This window comes from Triturus cristatus, chromosome 3_2 (assembly GCF_964204655.1).
Source record: "Triturus cristatus chromosome 3_2, aTriCri1.1, whole genome shotgun sequence".
NCBI classification, from domain to species: Eukaryota; Metazoa; Chordata; class Amphibia; order Caudata; family Salamandridae; genus Triturus; species Triturus cristatus.
Window position 1 is genome coordinate 583,093,883 of NC_140584.1, and position 15,251 is coordinate 583,109,133.

The following is a 15,251-nucleotide window of genomic DNA, read 5'->3' on the forward strand; positions in this document are numbered from 1 at the left end:
TGGGTTCAGGAAAGACCTGGCTTGGCAGTTCGGTCTGGACTGTTCCCTTGAGGCACAGGGTCAAGACTGATTTGCATATGGCTGGGTCTGAACTGAGGTGGCAAAGTGAGCTAAAGAATGATGATGGATTCAACCCAGATCTGTGACTGGGGGTGAGTGTCTGAAAAGTTTCAGCGATCCGTCCATCATCTCCTTATGTTTGCAACATTAAAGTGAAAGTGTGTTTGGTGCGGCCGCTAAAGTGAAAGCAGCCAGAGCTGGTAATAAAATAATTAGATAAGCCGGCCACTAAATTGAAAGTGGACCGTGCTGTAATTTGAATAATTAAAATAAAAGCGGACGGGTGCTGCAATGTTGTGGGTGGAATAGGGGAAGCGCATTAAAGAAAATAGTGCTCACCGACTTATAAAGCAGACCATGTAACAGCACCAGTAAAAGGTCCAGTCGTTATGGGAGGTTACAAATGCATAAAAGGCGGTACTAAGGAGGGATTAACAAGCCTAATCGTTTACGAAGGACAATGACACAAACCAATTAAAAATATGGCTGGAAAGTGGGCGTGGCTTCAAACACATACTCCCCTACTGCATGCCTTGCAGCAGCGCATGCGCTTTCCAGGCTCGACCTAACAAGCCACGCTGCCCCCGAGGAGGCATCGGAAGACAAGAGTGCGGAGGGAGGCAGAAAAGGTTAACCCTTCCAATGAGCACAGGAAGCACGGGCAGCAGGCTCTGCATATGTTTGCTAGGGGGAAGTTGGGGCGGCAAGAGAACCGTTTATTCTATTAATAAAAGTAGCATTTTTGTTTTGTAAACTCACATTTAGAAAAGGGAGAGGAGGAGGGAGTTGATCAACACAGACAAGGGAGTGGGGTGGGAGCAAAGTTACCAGGGACAACAGGCGGCGCTTGGAGATCGGAGTAGAGCTTGGAACACAAGCAGTAAACTAAGATAAAAAGCCAAGGCAAAAGAGAAAGTGGTGGGCGGACACTGTATATGGCCGATGGTGAAATAATCCATGTGACAGGGTCAGTCTGCAGGCGAGAACAAGTTACTCGAGAGTAAACAAACCCAAGGATAGGCCACAACATTCCATGAAAACAACCATCATGTAATGAATTGAAAATGGTTGTTTAAAAACGTAGAGCTTCTACAGGTATTGAGATATATGTTTAGTGAAAGGGCGGTGGTGGTTAGGGTAGGGGTGGTCAGGATGGTGAGGGTGGTGGTAGTAAGGTAGTAGTGGTGATGGTGAGGTGGTGGTGGTTAATGCAGGGCAGTGTTGGTGGTTAGGGTAGGGTGGTGGTTAGGGCAGGATGGTAGTGGTGGTGGCTAGGGTGGTGGTTGTCTTAAGGTGTGGGTGGTGGTTAAGGCAGCAATGGGTAGGGTGGGTGTGGTTATGGTAGGGTGGTTAGGGTGGCGGTGGATAGGATGGTGAGGGTGGTGGTAAATAGGTTGGTAGTAGTGGAAGGGTAAGGGTGGTGGTGAGTAGGGTAGAGTGGTAGTGTTTAGGGTAAGGTGATGATAGTAGTGGTCAGGGTGGTGGTGGTGGTAGTGGTTAGGGTGGTAGCAGTTAGGCTGGTGGTGTTCAGGTTAATGGTGATGGTTAGGATAGCGGTTTGGGTAGTGATGGTGGTTGGGGTGGTGGTTAGAGTGGTTGTGGTTAGAGTCAGGTGGTGGTGGTGGTTAGGGTCAGGCGTTGGTGTTGGTTAGGGTGGTAAATGTGAAGGTGGGTGGTGCTTAGGGTCATGTAGTGGTTAGGGGGTGGTTATGGTGGTTGTAATTAGAGTGATGGTGGAGGTTAGGGTGGAAGTGGTTAGGGAGGGGTGGTGATTAGCATTTGTCTTTGGCAGTTAGGGTGTTAGGGATGGGGGACTGGTGGTAGGGTAGTGGTGCTTATGGTAGGGTGGTTGCGCTTATGGTGGTGGATTGGAGTAAGGTGGTGGTGGTACAATGGTGGTATTAGTGGTTGGGGTGGTTGTGATGGTTGGTGTGGTGTTTAGGGCGGTGGCGGTGGTTAGAATGGTGCTTTTAGTGGTGTTAGGGTGGTGGTATGTGTGGTGGTGGTGTTGGCTAGGGTGTGGTGGTTAGGCTTTAGTGGTGGCAGTTAGAGTGGTGGTGGTAGAGAGGTGATAAGGAGTGGTGGTGGTGGTAGAGAGGGGAGATGGAGTGAGGGTGACAGATTGGTGGTAGTAGGGTGCTGGTAGGCTTGGCTGGAGGTGGTGTGGTGGTTGTAATGATAGTGGTGGTGGTGGTTAGGATAGTGGTTAGGGTACCGGTGCTGGTTAGGGTGGCGGTGTAGGTTAGGGTAGAGTGCTGGTGGTTCAGTGGTGTTTGTTAAGGTGGTGGTTAGGGGTGGTGGTAGCAGGCCAGTTAAAGTGGTGGTTGTTGGGGTGGTGGCAGTAGGGTATTGGTAATGGTCGGGTGAGGGAGATGAAGAGGGTGGTGAGGGTAGGGTGGTTGTGGTGGTTAGCGTAGAGTCGTGGTGGTTAGGGTAGAGTGGTGGTGATAGTGTGGTAAAAGTGGTGGTGCTTGTTAGGGTGGTTGTAGGGTGGTGGTGGTGTTAGGGGTAGGGTGGAGTTTTCTACAGCACCTAGAAACTGAAAAAGGGAGGTGTGAAGTGTTACGAAGAAGCAGAGCAAGTTGTGAGTGAAGTGTCAGCTTCCTCACCCGGAGATGGCTGCATCTGCCTTCACACAGTGATACTAGCAGGGCTTCCATCCCATGTGCCTTGTTTATTTAATACTTCTACTACTTGCTGAGCTGAGATGTCTGAGGAGGCAGGGCCTCTGTACTGTGGTGATGTTATCAACTGTATTCCAAATAGATCATGTTACTGTCTGAGGCAGGCCTCTAAGGGAAGATGCACACAAACAGCTGACCAGAGGTAACATGGCGAAGTTAAAGACAATCACTGCATGCAGCAAGTTGTATTATTGTTGTACGCTGTGTGATGGCAGACAGTCACAGCGAGCAGCTGTCTGGCTAAGATCATTACATTTGTCAATGAAAATGTCGTTTAGCCCTAAATATTATTTGGTTGAGGTTATCCTGGCTTTATTGTTTGCGCCCAACAAACTACACGGAGGCAGTAGAGAAGCACATGTGAATTGAGAGAGCACTATGGATGTAGGTGGGGGCGGACGCACATGGGTGGAACAGTAATGTGGACACTGGTGCACAGAAACACACACAGCTTGAGAGGGCAAAGAGCTCAGGGAGAAGAGAAGCATACAACAGAGACAAATGCAAAACACATGCTGTCTCATTAAGTGCTTCATAAAAAAGAAAAAAAGAGTTACCGCAAAGCACCCACTCATGGAAGAATAGAAGGTGCCGATCAGGGAGGCGGTAAAAAGGATGTGCTCCATGGGAAGCACCAAGACCTGCTTCAAGGGCTAAAACTAATAAAGCCAGCGAATAGAAAGCAAGCAAATGTGAGTTACAAAACACAAATCCAATGGTAAGTAGCGCACGCAGTCTCCCACACCAAGCAAAACATCCATATAGCTTGTCTTCAGAAGTTCAAAACTGCTTAAATTTGCAAACGTGGACCATTTTTCAGGTCAAAGTTGCCAACGACATCTAGGAGACATTCGGAAAGCTTCCCTGAGAATGCATTCCGCCCATTGCTTACCATTGGGTTTGAGGTTTGTAACTCACATTTGCTTGCTTTCTATTGCCCGCTTTATTTGTTTTAAGCTGTCCAGCTTGAGTTTGTCCCTTCCCTTGCCCAATCTTTACTGTATTCTTCTACCAGTGCTGGATTTCTGTAAACAGGCCTTTAAACCTTGTTCTTATTTTGCTCCATCTATGCAGACAAAGAAAGAGTTCAAATGTCAGGCTCTGTCTTCCAGAGAGCTTGGTGTTTACTTTTCTTTCTCTGACTTCAGAGTGAGAGAATGTATGTAACAATCTTGCAGGGAAACTAAAGGCTTTTTTCTAACACACAACAAAAATGAACTGTGCTCATATTCCAGAACATATCAGAGTTAGGAAAGAAAAAATTAAACACATTTTTTTGTAATTTTGAAGCGTGGTGGAAACAAATAATTGAATACGATCAAAATACATCAATACACAGGTGATGCCATTTCCATATATAATCGCTTGTGCATTATATACTTTTATCAGTAACATTGTAAGTCTGGGCAAATGTAATGATCATTTCAATTGAAGATGTGTTGTCTATAATGGAGGCAGTGTGCTACCACACAATGCATAATCCACTTTACACCACTGCACTACTCTGCACCACTCCACATTATGCCACACCAATCTAAGCCACTCCACACTGCGTCACTGTACTCTACTCTGCACCATTCCACTCTGAGCCTCCCTACTCTACAATGCATCACTCTAGTCTGTGCCAATGTGTTGTACCCCACTCTACTATGCACCACTGCACTCTAGACCCCTTCAATCTTCGTCACTCCGCTACACTCTATACCATTCTACTCTACAGCACTGCACTCTATGCCACTGCACTCTGCGTCAATACACTCTACTTTGCACCACTCCAATCTATGCTGTCGTGTAGTTCCTAATGATACATAGGATCTGCATGTTTAGACAACAACTAAGGGATTGGTGTCCAGACTGATTCCTGTCACCCCAAAGGATATGTTAGCCTTTAAACCACCTAGCTCACAGTGCCACCATAAGCCCCCTAACCTTACCAAGGAGCGAATAGTTTTTGGTAACTATCGAACATGACAACCCTTGATCCTTCAGGGATCGTGTAAACAGTGCAGTACGTTTTGCTCAGTAAATCGTAGTAGTCTCAGAGAAATACACAGAACAAACAATGGGGTGTTTTCAATGAGCATTTATTGGACCACCAGCGTCATTCTAGTATAAAACATGTTTGCTGCGACAATCATTAGACATAAACAGATATATAAGATTACAAGCACCAACAGGAGTAAATAAAAGGTAGAATTCTACCATGGTGCTAAAAGAGTGAATCTATGCAAGCAAATAGACATTACTGTAATCAAGCCTACTCTTACGGTGCAAACCCTACCTTAAGTGTACCTAAATGTACCTAGAATGTAAGTGGATGTAAAACCAAGAATCCCTAGGAAAGACGCAACCCCATTACCTGATGGGAGAGAACGAAGGTCCCTGTCTTGGTCTCGAGTTGGACATCCCGCAAGGGATGTCAGACCACTGCGTGCTGGAGTTTCTGCATGCAGTGACCTAAGCGTCTTGTGTCAGCATGGAAGCATCTCCTCTTAGCTAGCTATTGTTCGGTATGGTTCTTTTATACCAAAAGGATAGCCTCAGGGTCCCTTACATGAGCCTAAATCAATACTTGCAACTATGCAAAGTAGTTATTTCGCCCTAGGATGAAGATGACCACGACTTTTACACAGGGTATGTGCATGCTGTCATGTACGTAATGTGCAGGGGACTTTTTTAAGAATCCTCGTGCATAATAAATGAGGCTAATCACAAGACACTGATTGACATTTATTCAGTACATAACTGGGTAAAGGTCAGTGCTAGAACGTTTATGCATAGCAAGGTAGGACAAATGTAGGTAAAAGGTTGTGTAGCTACCTAGGCCTATATTGGGGTTCATAACAATGCCAATCTACTTTAATCTTATCTGCACCACTGCACTCTACGCCACTGCACTATGCCCTGCTTCACTCCACTCTACCGTACACCACTCCACTCTACGTCACTTTATTCTACTCTGAAACAATCAACTCTGCGCCGCTCCACTGTAGTTTACTCTGCACCACTGCACTCTACTCTGCATCACTGCACTCTACGCCAATCCACTCAACATGACTTTACTAAAAACCAATGCACTCTATGCCAATCTACTCTTCACCACTGTACCCTAAGTCACTGCACTCTACATCACTGTTTTACTCTGCACCACTGTACTCTACACATTTGCTCTCTACGTTACTCTACTCTCCATCACTTCACACCAATGCACTCTATGCCAGTCTACTATACACCAGTGTACTCTACGACAGTCTACTCTGTAACAATGCACTCTCTGCCACTGAACTCTATGCAACTCTATGCCACTGCACGCTACGCTACTTCACTATACTCTGCTCCACTCTACCAGCCGCGGTCGGTAGTAGGAGTACCTGCAGGGCGGTGATGTGGGGAGGGAGAGGGGCAGGGTGGGGGGTAGTAAACTATGGATTACGGAGGTTTACAGGTAAGTAAACATATACATTAATAAAACGAATTTCGTTGCGTGCACTGCATCCCCAAATGCGATGCAGTGCACACAACGAAATTCGTTTTATTAATTTATATGTTAACTTACCTGTAAAGTTCCGTAATCCATAGTTTCCTACCCCCCACCCTGCCCCTTCCCCTCCCCACGTCACCGCCCTGCAGGTACTCCTACTACCGACCATGTCACCAAGGATGCAGTGCTCTGGAGCTAGGTTTTCATTTAACTAAAGCCTTCTGAGAGTTGTAGTCCTAGTTTGCTTTATCCGATCCAGTTGATTAAGTAACACACTTGAAAACAACGATTTGAAAAAGAAAAGCCCTGGATTTGAGCAGTTCTTGTTTCCCTCTCTCTCATTGACACCACTGCTGCACCCTTGCCCATGCTGCAGCCCTATATCCTGATACTAACCTGAGCCCTTTCTCTGATTTGTCACGCCTCCACTGAAGTTCTGCGTGGGGAAGCAGGGTCTGTCGTCGTTCCCTTTCAGTTTGGGTCCAGTCACACCACTGACCGGGTTTGCATAAAGCATTCCCAGAGAGACAGACATGAGTAAGTGCTTGTGGCATGCCAGGACCAACAGCAAGGCACCCAGAGGGCTATTTAAAGCAACCAACAGCTGGATTTCCAGCTTCTCTTCCCTTCAGGGCTGGCTGGGGAACCCAAAGCCCCCCTGGTAAATGTTGTCAGACCATCCCACATATGGTGCATAATGAGTGCAGAGAGCGAGCCTGACTACTGCAAGAAGAGTTTGGTGGGGGGGGGGGTTCCCCCCAAGGCAATTTGGGCTAAAATGTGCATTCTACAACACATATTTAATTATATATTCAATTGTATTATCTTTTCAAACATAATAAATGACGACCTTACAGTGTAGCCGGATAGGAAAAATGTTTGTTGGGGCTCTTCAATGATTCCCTCACTATCACCTCCCAACAGTGAATCATACATGTGTAAATTAGTGTTTAGAAAGTGTTACATATGACAAAGGGGACTACAAGGTGTAGGATTCATGTCACCCATACTGGTAGGCGTTTTTTAAGAGTGGGTGGTCTGGAGAAGAACAAACACAGGTTTCAGAACTTAACACAGTGGTTAGGGTTGGTGTTGGAAATGGCAATTTCTATCTTTTTTTCCCTTGACCATTTGCTTTTCTCCTTCCCAGTTTTCCACTGATCTGGATGCTAGCCTTAGGACTTGAAAGCGTTTTGTACTGCCGTGCAGTGGCAAATTGCGTGCTCTTCATGTACATACTATGGATTGGTGTATATAGGATTGGCTGATTTGAGTTAGCTGTAAGTCCCATGTCATGGGGTAAGACCTATACCATGGGCATGTATCTCGAATGCGCCTCGATGGGCCGGACGCACTGATTATGCCATCCACGGAGGTAGAAACCACACAGAAGTATGCCTGGTATGAGTAGAAAGACCAGAAAAGATCTTTCAAGAAAGAAGAATGCTTTTCTTCGGATGAGAACCCTCACTCACCCTTGGGTGAAATGCTTCATCTTTGGGTTCCCTCCTCACACCTGTACCGCAAGGTACCTGGTGTGGGCCACAACCCTTCGAAGGAGAGGGGAAGAGGTGTTTTGCAGGAGGGAATAGATGAGCATGAGATGTAGAAGTGAGGTGCAGAATGCTATATGCCATCTCATTATTAATGAAAATAGTGAAGGAGTGATATGAACAAAACTGTCTCCTGGTAGACGAAAAAAATCCAGAGGTAGATCATTGATTGTGCCACAGGTTTGCCCTGATGGGGCCTGTGTGCATGAGTTACTGTTAGTGGCTTGGCATTTAAAAAGCTACATGCCCTTGTTCTGCATGTCTCCTGCTGTATTGGAGTTCTCCCTGGTGACAGGGTGTGGTGTTGGGAAGAGGTTGGGCAGGTGTGTGTATGTGTTACCTGCAAGAGTCGTGAATGACACCGGATGGCGTGTTCGGTACAATGGGGCCTCCTTCTCACATTGGATTAGCATGAGGGGGTGTAGGGTCTAGCGAGCATTATTTCCTACTGGCAGAATATTAACAGTATAGTGTTTGGTATCGATGGGTTCATAATGACGAATCCTCTCCAGTAGTGGGAGGGGGTCCGACATTATGGTGCTGAAAATGTCATTTAGGGAAAGTGGGCATTTTGATGCTTATGGCTCTGTGTGCCTGGCGGCCTGTCTCCTAATTCACAACTGAGTGCTAGGGGGACAACCACATCTGTGCATTTTTGATAGAGGGCCATAGATTGTGGACCTCTGACTCTGAGAGGCCTTTCTGGGATGGTTATATGGGGGTGGAATTAGCAACTGCATTCCAGGGAGCAGGGTCCTGGTCCCACTAAATATTGTTATCAAACCTTCTGGGGTAAAATGGCAGGGCTTGTGCATGTCAAAGGTGGCCTTTTAAAGTGATTGTATCTTCAAAGGCCATGGTGGGTATAACTACTGGGGCTTCAGCCTCCGAAAGTAGACACTTTTGGATTTGGAACCATACTACGCTGGTTCTATACTGGGACATTGAAAAAAGGAATCATTTGGGCAGGAGGGACTGCAACTCGACTATCTGCAGATTTGTGGTGGCTAGGAGCTTGTCGTGCTCCGGGGAGGAGACTATCACTTGGTGGATTTTGCCTGGACGTTGCTGGCCTGCAGCTAAGTGCCAACTGTTGCGGCATGGGTCTCGAAGTACTCTCTAAGGGCCGGTGAGTTGTCCTCCTGTCCACGTTATCCCAGGGACACAAAGGATCTCACTGTCTCCACGATATGGTAAGGACCACACTGGGTGTTGCGGAGACAGGTGGAAGTGATAGTTGTTGTTAACAAGGAGAGTAGTTTGAGGAGTGTGGGGGAAGCTTGCAGAGTCCGAGGGACCCATGCTTGCAACCAGGGGCCTGTGCTCACTCGTGCTCCAGAGCATGTGGTGTCCGAGGGGTGTTGGGGGAACCTGAGTCGGGAGATGAGACTGTGTCCGGCCTCCAGATCGGGAGGATGACAGTGGATGACAGTGCCTGACATCAAGGCCTCTGTCCGAGGTCGTTGACTGCTTCTCCCTGGACCCACGCCACAGGGTGCTTTGTTTTTGGAAACACCGAGACAGTACCCGAGGGGTTTTGTGTGCCTTGTGAACATCTACAGCTGACTGTCGGGGGTCTACAGCAGATCATGCCTTAGTTTGAAGGGAAAACATTTATCCAGACAGGGAAGCACGCCAGCTTCCTGGATCACAACCTTTTGTCTATGGAGGGGATAGCGATCCCGCCCTCGTTCAGGTGCCGTCGGGTGCCTTGAGGTCTAATCCGGATGGACAAAACTAAGCAACTGTTTCTTTCCGTGTGAGGTGGTTATGACTGTCTAGTCACCAGGGCACCAGTGGGGCAAAGTGCATTATTGGCTGATGGAGTTGGAAGGACTGCGGGGCTGGTTCATGAGGCCTAGTCAGAGACTGGTAATTGTTTGACCTTTCTGCAATGGGAAAGTCCGACAATTGCATATAACTGTAAAGTGTATATACAATGTGTATCTCATTTTTATTTCAGTGTGTGTAATACAAATTCAAGTGTTTTTATACATACAGCATCATGAGCTCCATGCCACGTAATGATTGTTTGTTCACACACTTCTCGTTTGTGCAATCATGCACAGTTGGCTGCATAAACATTGGAAGTTTTAACTCTGACGACATTTATAAACAGGCATAATTATCAAGAATTCTTGTGTTTGTGAATTGTCAGTTGAAAAGACTTGCTGCACATGACTTTGAAAAGCATGCATTCACAAGAACTGCTATGTGGATTTAAATGAGGGTGCACATAGCTTAGAAAAGCAGTTAGTCACAAAGACTGCCATGAGGATCTAAATGAAGATTTATTCGTTATACACACAATCCCTCCATTATGTGTATTCTAATTAGGTACCTCCTGCACAAGGGATTGCAGCCATCAAGCACCTGCCGTGGTTAAGCAAATGAGTCTCCAGCACATGTGCCCTCGACCTATTTAAAGCTCAAGCATACAACTGAACATTGCTTAGCTTCGTTTCCAGAAGAGATTCCACTTACCTGAAGTCTCTGGGCCTGCGATCCCGGGCCGTCTTGCGTCCTGCTCTGGTTTCCAACTTCAGAAGAGTTTCCTATGGCCTCCAGCTCTCTGCAACATCTCTCTGACTCGGCACATCTCTTTCCAGAGGTGTTACTTCTTCTCAGCCGCTCTCATTGGCCAGATACCTGCAGAATAGAAAAAGAGGACAACGTTTATGGTAAAGTTGAACCATTGTATTTTGATGAGGCATTATTTGGTTGAACCAAGTTGTTGACAAACTATTACTGTGTGAGAACTGTTTTAGAACTTAGAAACGTTACTGAGACAAAGTGCTTGGAAATATTTGAAAAGAGACAAAGCGCTTGGAAATATTTGAAAACTTTCATTTTCAGACAGTTCTGTGACATTCAGTGAACCGTTCTGAGATCAAGAAAATAGACTAAGAGACGCTACAGAGATAAATCATTTTGGAAATATTTTATAACTTCCTTTTGTAGTTTAACGTCATTCTATTATTGAATGGTATATTGTTTTTTACCTTATTATAATAGTGTAACAGTTACAAGTGAAAGGACAAAACTTCTAATTATTATTATTTATTCACTCACAGATCTCTTGTTAATTGAGCATTGTTCACAGATTTCTACCCAGCTAATAGCAGCAAAACTCACGTATACCTATGTTGATTCCTTGATGTTCAGGTAATTGTTAGTCTCTCAGTTGCATGCATATATTTTGTACAACGGCACACAATAGTTGAGACTCATGGTGTTTAATGATGTTTCTTATATTCAACAAACCTGATCAAAAGGTACTATAACATATTTGGTGACACTTCAGTAGTCAGTAAGTGAACAATCGTGAACCCCACTAACAGCCAGTTCGAGTTCCCAGAAGATTCCAGTTCCTATCCTGAAGCAGCTGGGACCCTTGTTTTATTTCTCTTGTTTTGTTTCTTCCTCCATATCCCCCTTCACCCTGGGAGATCGTAACAGTTTGATGCATAATATAATCATAATTCTTTGCGTACTTTCAGAGGACTTTGGGAACCTCCTCGCCCAAGTGGAACCGCCTGGATTTCAGGTGAGTGGCTATCTTGACATATGGTGTAGAGTCTTTTTGTGGCATACGCAGTGTGTTGCGAGGGTTGTTGTTGTGCCAGTACTTTACACTCGAGCCCTGAGGATAAGCCTCACTGCTTGGTGGCAAGCTACCAGAGGGTATGGTACGCATTCTATTTGAAACAGTGGATTCTGACTGACTTCAATGCGTTTCAGCCAGCCCAAAACCGTAGGGTTTAACAGTTGGCTTTACTAATAAGAATTTATTCCTACCCATATAAACCCTTTTTAGCAACATTAGGGTAATGAAAGACTCAGAAAAAACATAACTTTCTAACCTGTACCATCCAGTTTGTATGCAGCTCTTTGATGACACTTCATAGCTCACTGTGGTAGATTATGATTGTAATTTATGAACTGCACAGCAACAAAAGGGTCTCTGTGACAAAAGCAGTAACCCACTATGCTATGCACCTATAATACTGTTCTGTGATCTAAATGGTACACATCCTTTGCAGCAGGCATATTAATCCTCTGTGCTGCCTTAGATGATGTAGTATCTTGCGAGTTACCAATGATGGAACCCTTTTGGCTGCTGATGAACTCTGTAGAGCTGTGACATAAATGTAAAAGCAGAATGCAATGAAGCCTAATTTAGAGTGTTGAGTTCGGAGTTACATGCAGAAGAATAAAGACGTGTAATACTAAACTCTGTGTGTGGTATAGTCATTGGTGGGTACCCATCCTGGGAAGACACTACAAATGGTGATGAGATAGGGGATAAGTAACCCAAAGATCAACAGTGCTCTCCCAAAGAGTTAGCCATGGTCCAAGCAAACTGCTCATGCATGCCACGTGTGCCATCGTCAAAGTACGGAATCAACGCTTAATGTATGTGGAGTCAAAGCACAGCTCCAGCTGCTGTAAAGCAGTTGAAGACAACTAAAGCATTGCAGAGAATCTACACATTGTTAGCCAAGAACCTGCAGGTCAGGCCATACATAAAGATATTGTGCTGCCATGCAAGATAAAGTTATATAAAGTTATATATTATACGGAGTGTTAATGCTGAAGGGAGATACAACCAGGTTTTGAAAGAGCAGTCATTGATAATCAAAAAAATTACAAAATTACGCTACGAGCAGAAGCCCTGCAAGGTGAAGATAAACCAGGAGTTAGAAAGTGCAACTTGACAGTAAGAAATGAAGAAATAAATAACTTGCAGAAATCATTAAAGAGAGTCATTGTACCGCTGCACTCAGTGAAGTGGCTCAAAGAGAGGTGCCCAAGGTTGTGCTTACCGAGACATCCATACTGGAAGTGGCCTGCCACCAAAGCTGCTGAGTGGGGCTCAGAACAGCCTCACATGTCTTTGAAGAATAAAGAGCCAAAAGCAACTCTTGGAGTAGTTATGTTATGTTATTATAGATTTATAACGCGCACGGATACTCTGATGTGTCCCAGCGCGGAAGCCAGTATGAAGTAGACTGAAGGGGTTTTAACTGCTTCTTAAACAGCCTAACAGTGACATTTTTCAGATGGCAGCAAAGAAAGTCACGTCTCCAGCTATCATTAAGGATGATCCAGTGGCCAGCATGTTGCAAGGTCTTACAGATGAGTTTCCTAAATCAAGTCACAGTAATCCACCAGCAGTGTCATTAAGTCCTGCACTGGTCTACAACGCTGTTGCGGTTTTGAAACCACAACCACCTTTCGATACCACCAAAAAGCAAAATATTGGCTATAGATGGATTTTGTGGATAGAGTCATCTGAAGATTTCATTGATGCCGCAAACTGACAAAGAAATTCACATCCCGACAGATGAAAGAAACTTTGAATCTCAAGTTCCATTCAATGCCCAATGTAGATTACAAAAGATACATTATCAGTCAAGAACAACAGAAGGTTGGTGAATCCATCAATGAATTTGTGGAGAGACTCGACACACTCATCGAACACTGTTAGTTAAATTAACTCAATGAGAAAGTAGCTGTATGTCTTAGAGTTATTGATGGAGGCTTTCCGATTCATTTAGATGGCGAATGCTGAGAGAAAGTCTTCAGGTCTCATTTAGATATTGGCAAATGAGCTACTCTGTCACAACGGTGATGAATATCCTATCCACCGAAATATAAATCCCATACACCGAAATATAAATCCCAATGTATCCTATGGAATTTATATTTTGGCAGGTGGGATATTCGTCACTGTTGTGACGGATTAACCCGTCTCCCAAGATCTAAATCAGGCCATTAGTCTGGAGCGAGTGTTAATGGCTGCCAGGGCTGAAGAGTGTGCTGATAGACAAACTGCTGACATGGAGGCCAGAAGTGGACAGAATGAATCAGTCATGAGTGTGAAAAGTAAGCCAGACTGAAGGACACAAGGTGAGCTCTACACGTAAAAAGAAATTGGGTTTTAGATGTGGATATTTGTTTCCACACAAAGGTAAATATCCTGACATTTGACAGATATGTAAAGAATGTGGAAAGATGAACCATTTTGTAACAATTTTGCAAAGCTAAGGAAAAAGCAAGTGCGTTACGGCAAAAAGGCAAAATGGCCACGGAACATTCCTGAAGCAATGTAAACGCGCATCAACAATGCCAAGCAGCAACATCAGTTAAGAGAAATCAACCCTGAATTAAGTTGATTGTCATCTATATCATCCTCAAACAGTTCTACAAGTTCTATCAAGTGATAGTGAAGAATATGATTGTATCATGTAGATGTTTACCTCAGGAAAGCATGGGCATGTTGGACTAGCCGCATGTGAAGAAAAATATGTCAAAGAAAAGTCGATATGCTGAAGCACCAAAGTCATTCAAACATTGTCCGAAGATTACACTGAAAGTAAAATGTTGTTCGATACCTTTCATCTTTGACAAGCATTATGCCTGTGGAGAAATATAATTCTCCTCCATTACTGCAACTCACGCCATTAAAAACCAAGGTGTATGCATGGGCTGCATCGACGCCCTTGAAAAGGCAAGATTCATTTGTGGCAACAATGAAACACTAGAAAATGAAGGTGCAAGCACCCATCAATGTGCTGCAATGTACTGTCTACTCTGCACAGCTGCTGTTATGTTACTGATTTCCGTAAGTTTCAACATGAATGCTCACCATGAAATAGCAAGTCAATCCCATTCATTGTTGCATGGTTTATAAAAGTTTAAGAATATGAAAGTAAAGCTGCATATTAATGAGGACGCGTGTAACAAGAGGGAGAGAGAGGACTAGTTAGCTAGTCCGAGTCCCTGAGGGTTTATATGTGATTAAACAAAGAGGACTAGCTTAAGTTGACCAAAGTGTTACAGTACTCAAATTAGTTCTGTCACGGGCACCTTGTTGGTGTATTCATGAAGCCCTCACCCACCAACCTAGTTGGTGGCATGCTTCATCATCGGGCCCACCCAGTGACACCTAGTATGTCCCAGGTGTGCTACGACGCCTGATTACAGCGGAGCTGGTATATTGCTGAGAGTGCAGTGAGGTTGGGTGAGTTGTGATTTAAAACGGCTTGGTGGTGGTCCCAGTACCCGAGGGTAAATTAAATTTTAATAACTGGGCCGTCACCAGCGGTTAAAAGTAAGGCTACAGGACGCGTGAGGGTGGCGAGTTACTGCCCCCTGCGTCCTTCAGATGGTCGACATGTTTCAGCCAGTGCCTTAGAGTGTTCTGGCTTTCCTCAGGACCGTTTTTTTAAAAAAGGTGTGGTGAAATAAAACAGACTTAGTGTTGTGGTACAGACTATGTGATACACTCACTAAGGCGTTTTTCTATATGTGAGAGGGGGATTCCCTTCTCATGCATATCTGTACAAACAAACATTAAGAACAAGGACAAAACATTTACAGAGAGAGTCAGTAGTCAATTTAGACATATGGTCAACAATGCTTAGGTGGCCGGATCTATAGTGCAAGGTGAGAGGACACTAGTCGGCT

At 44.8% G+C, this 15,251-nt stretch overlaps 1 protein-coding gene across 1 annotated transcript in view; it reads right to left on the bottom strand.

Moving 5' to 3' along the window:
• LOC146857749 (antizyme inhibitor 2-like) overlaps positions 1-6,779 on the bottom strand; it is a 150,889-nt gene extending 144,110 nt beyond the window's left edge. The window contains exon 1 of the mRNA XM_085647072.1: positions 6,622-6,779. Coding sequence (XP_085503198.1) covers positions 6,622-6,779 — 158 coding nt within the window. The remainder of the gene's footprint in view (positions 1-6,621) is intronic.
• Between the last annotated feature and the right edge of the window lie 8,472 nt (positions 6,780-15,251).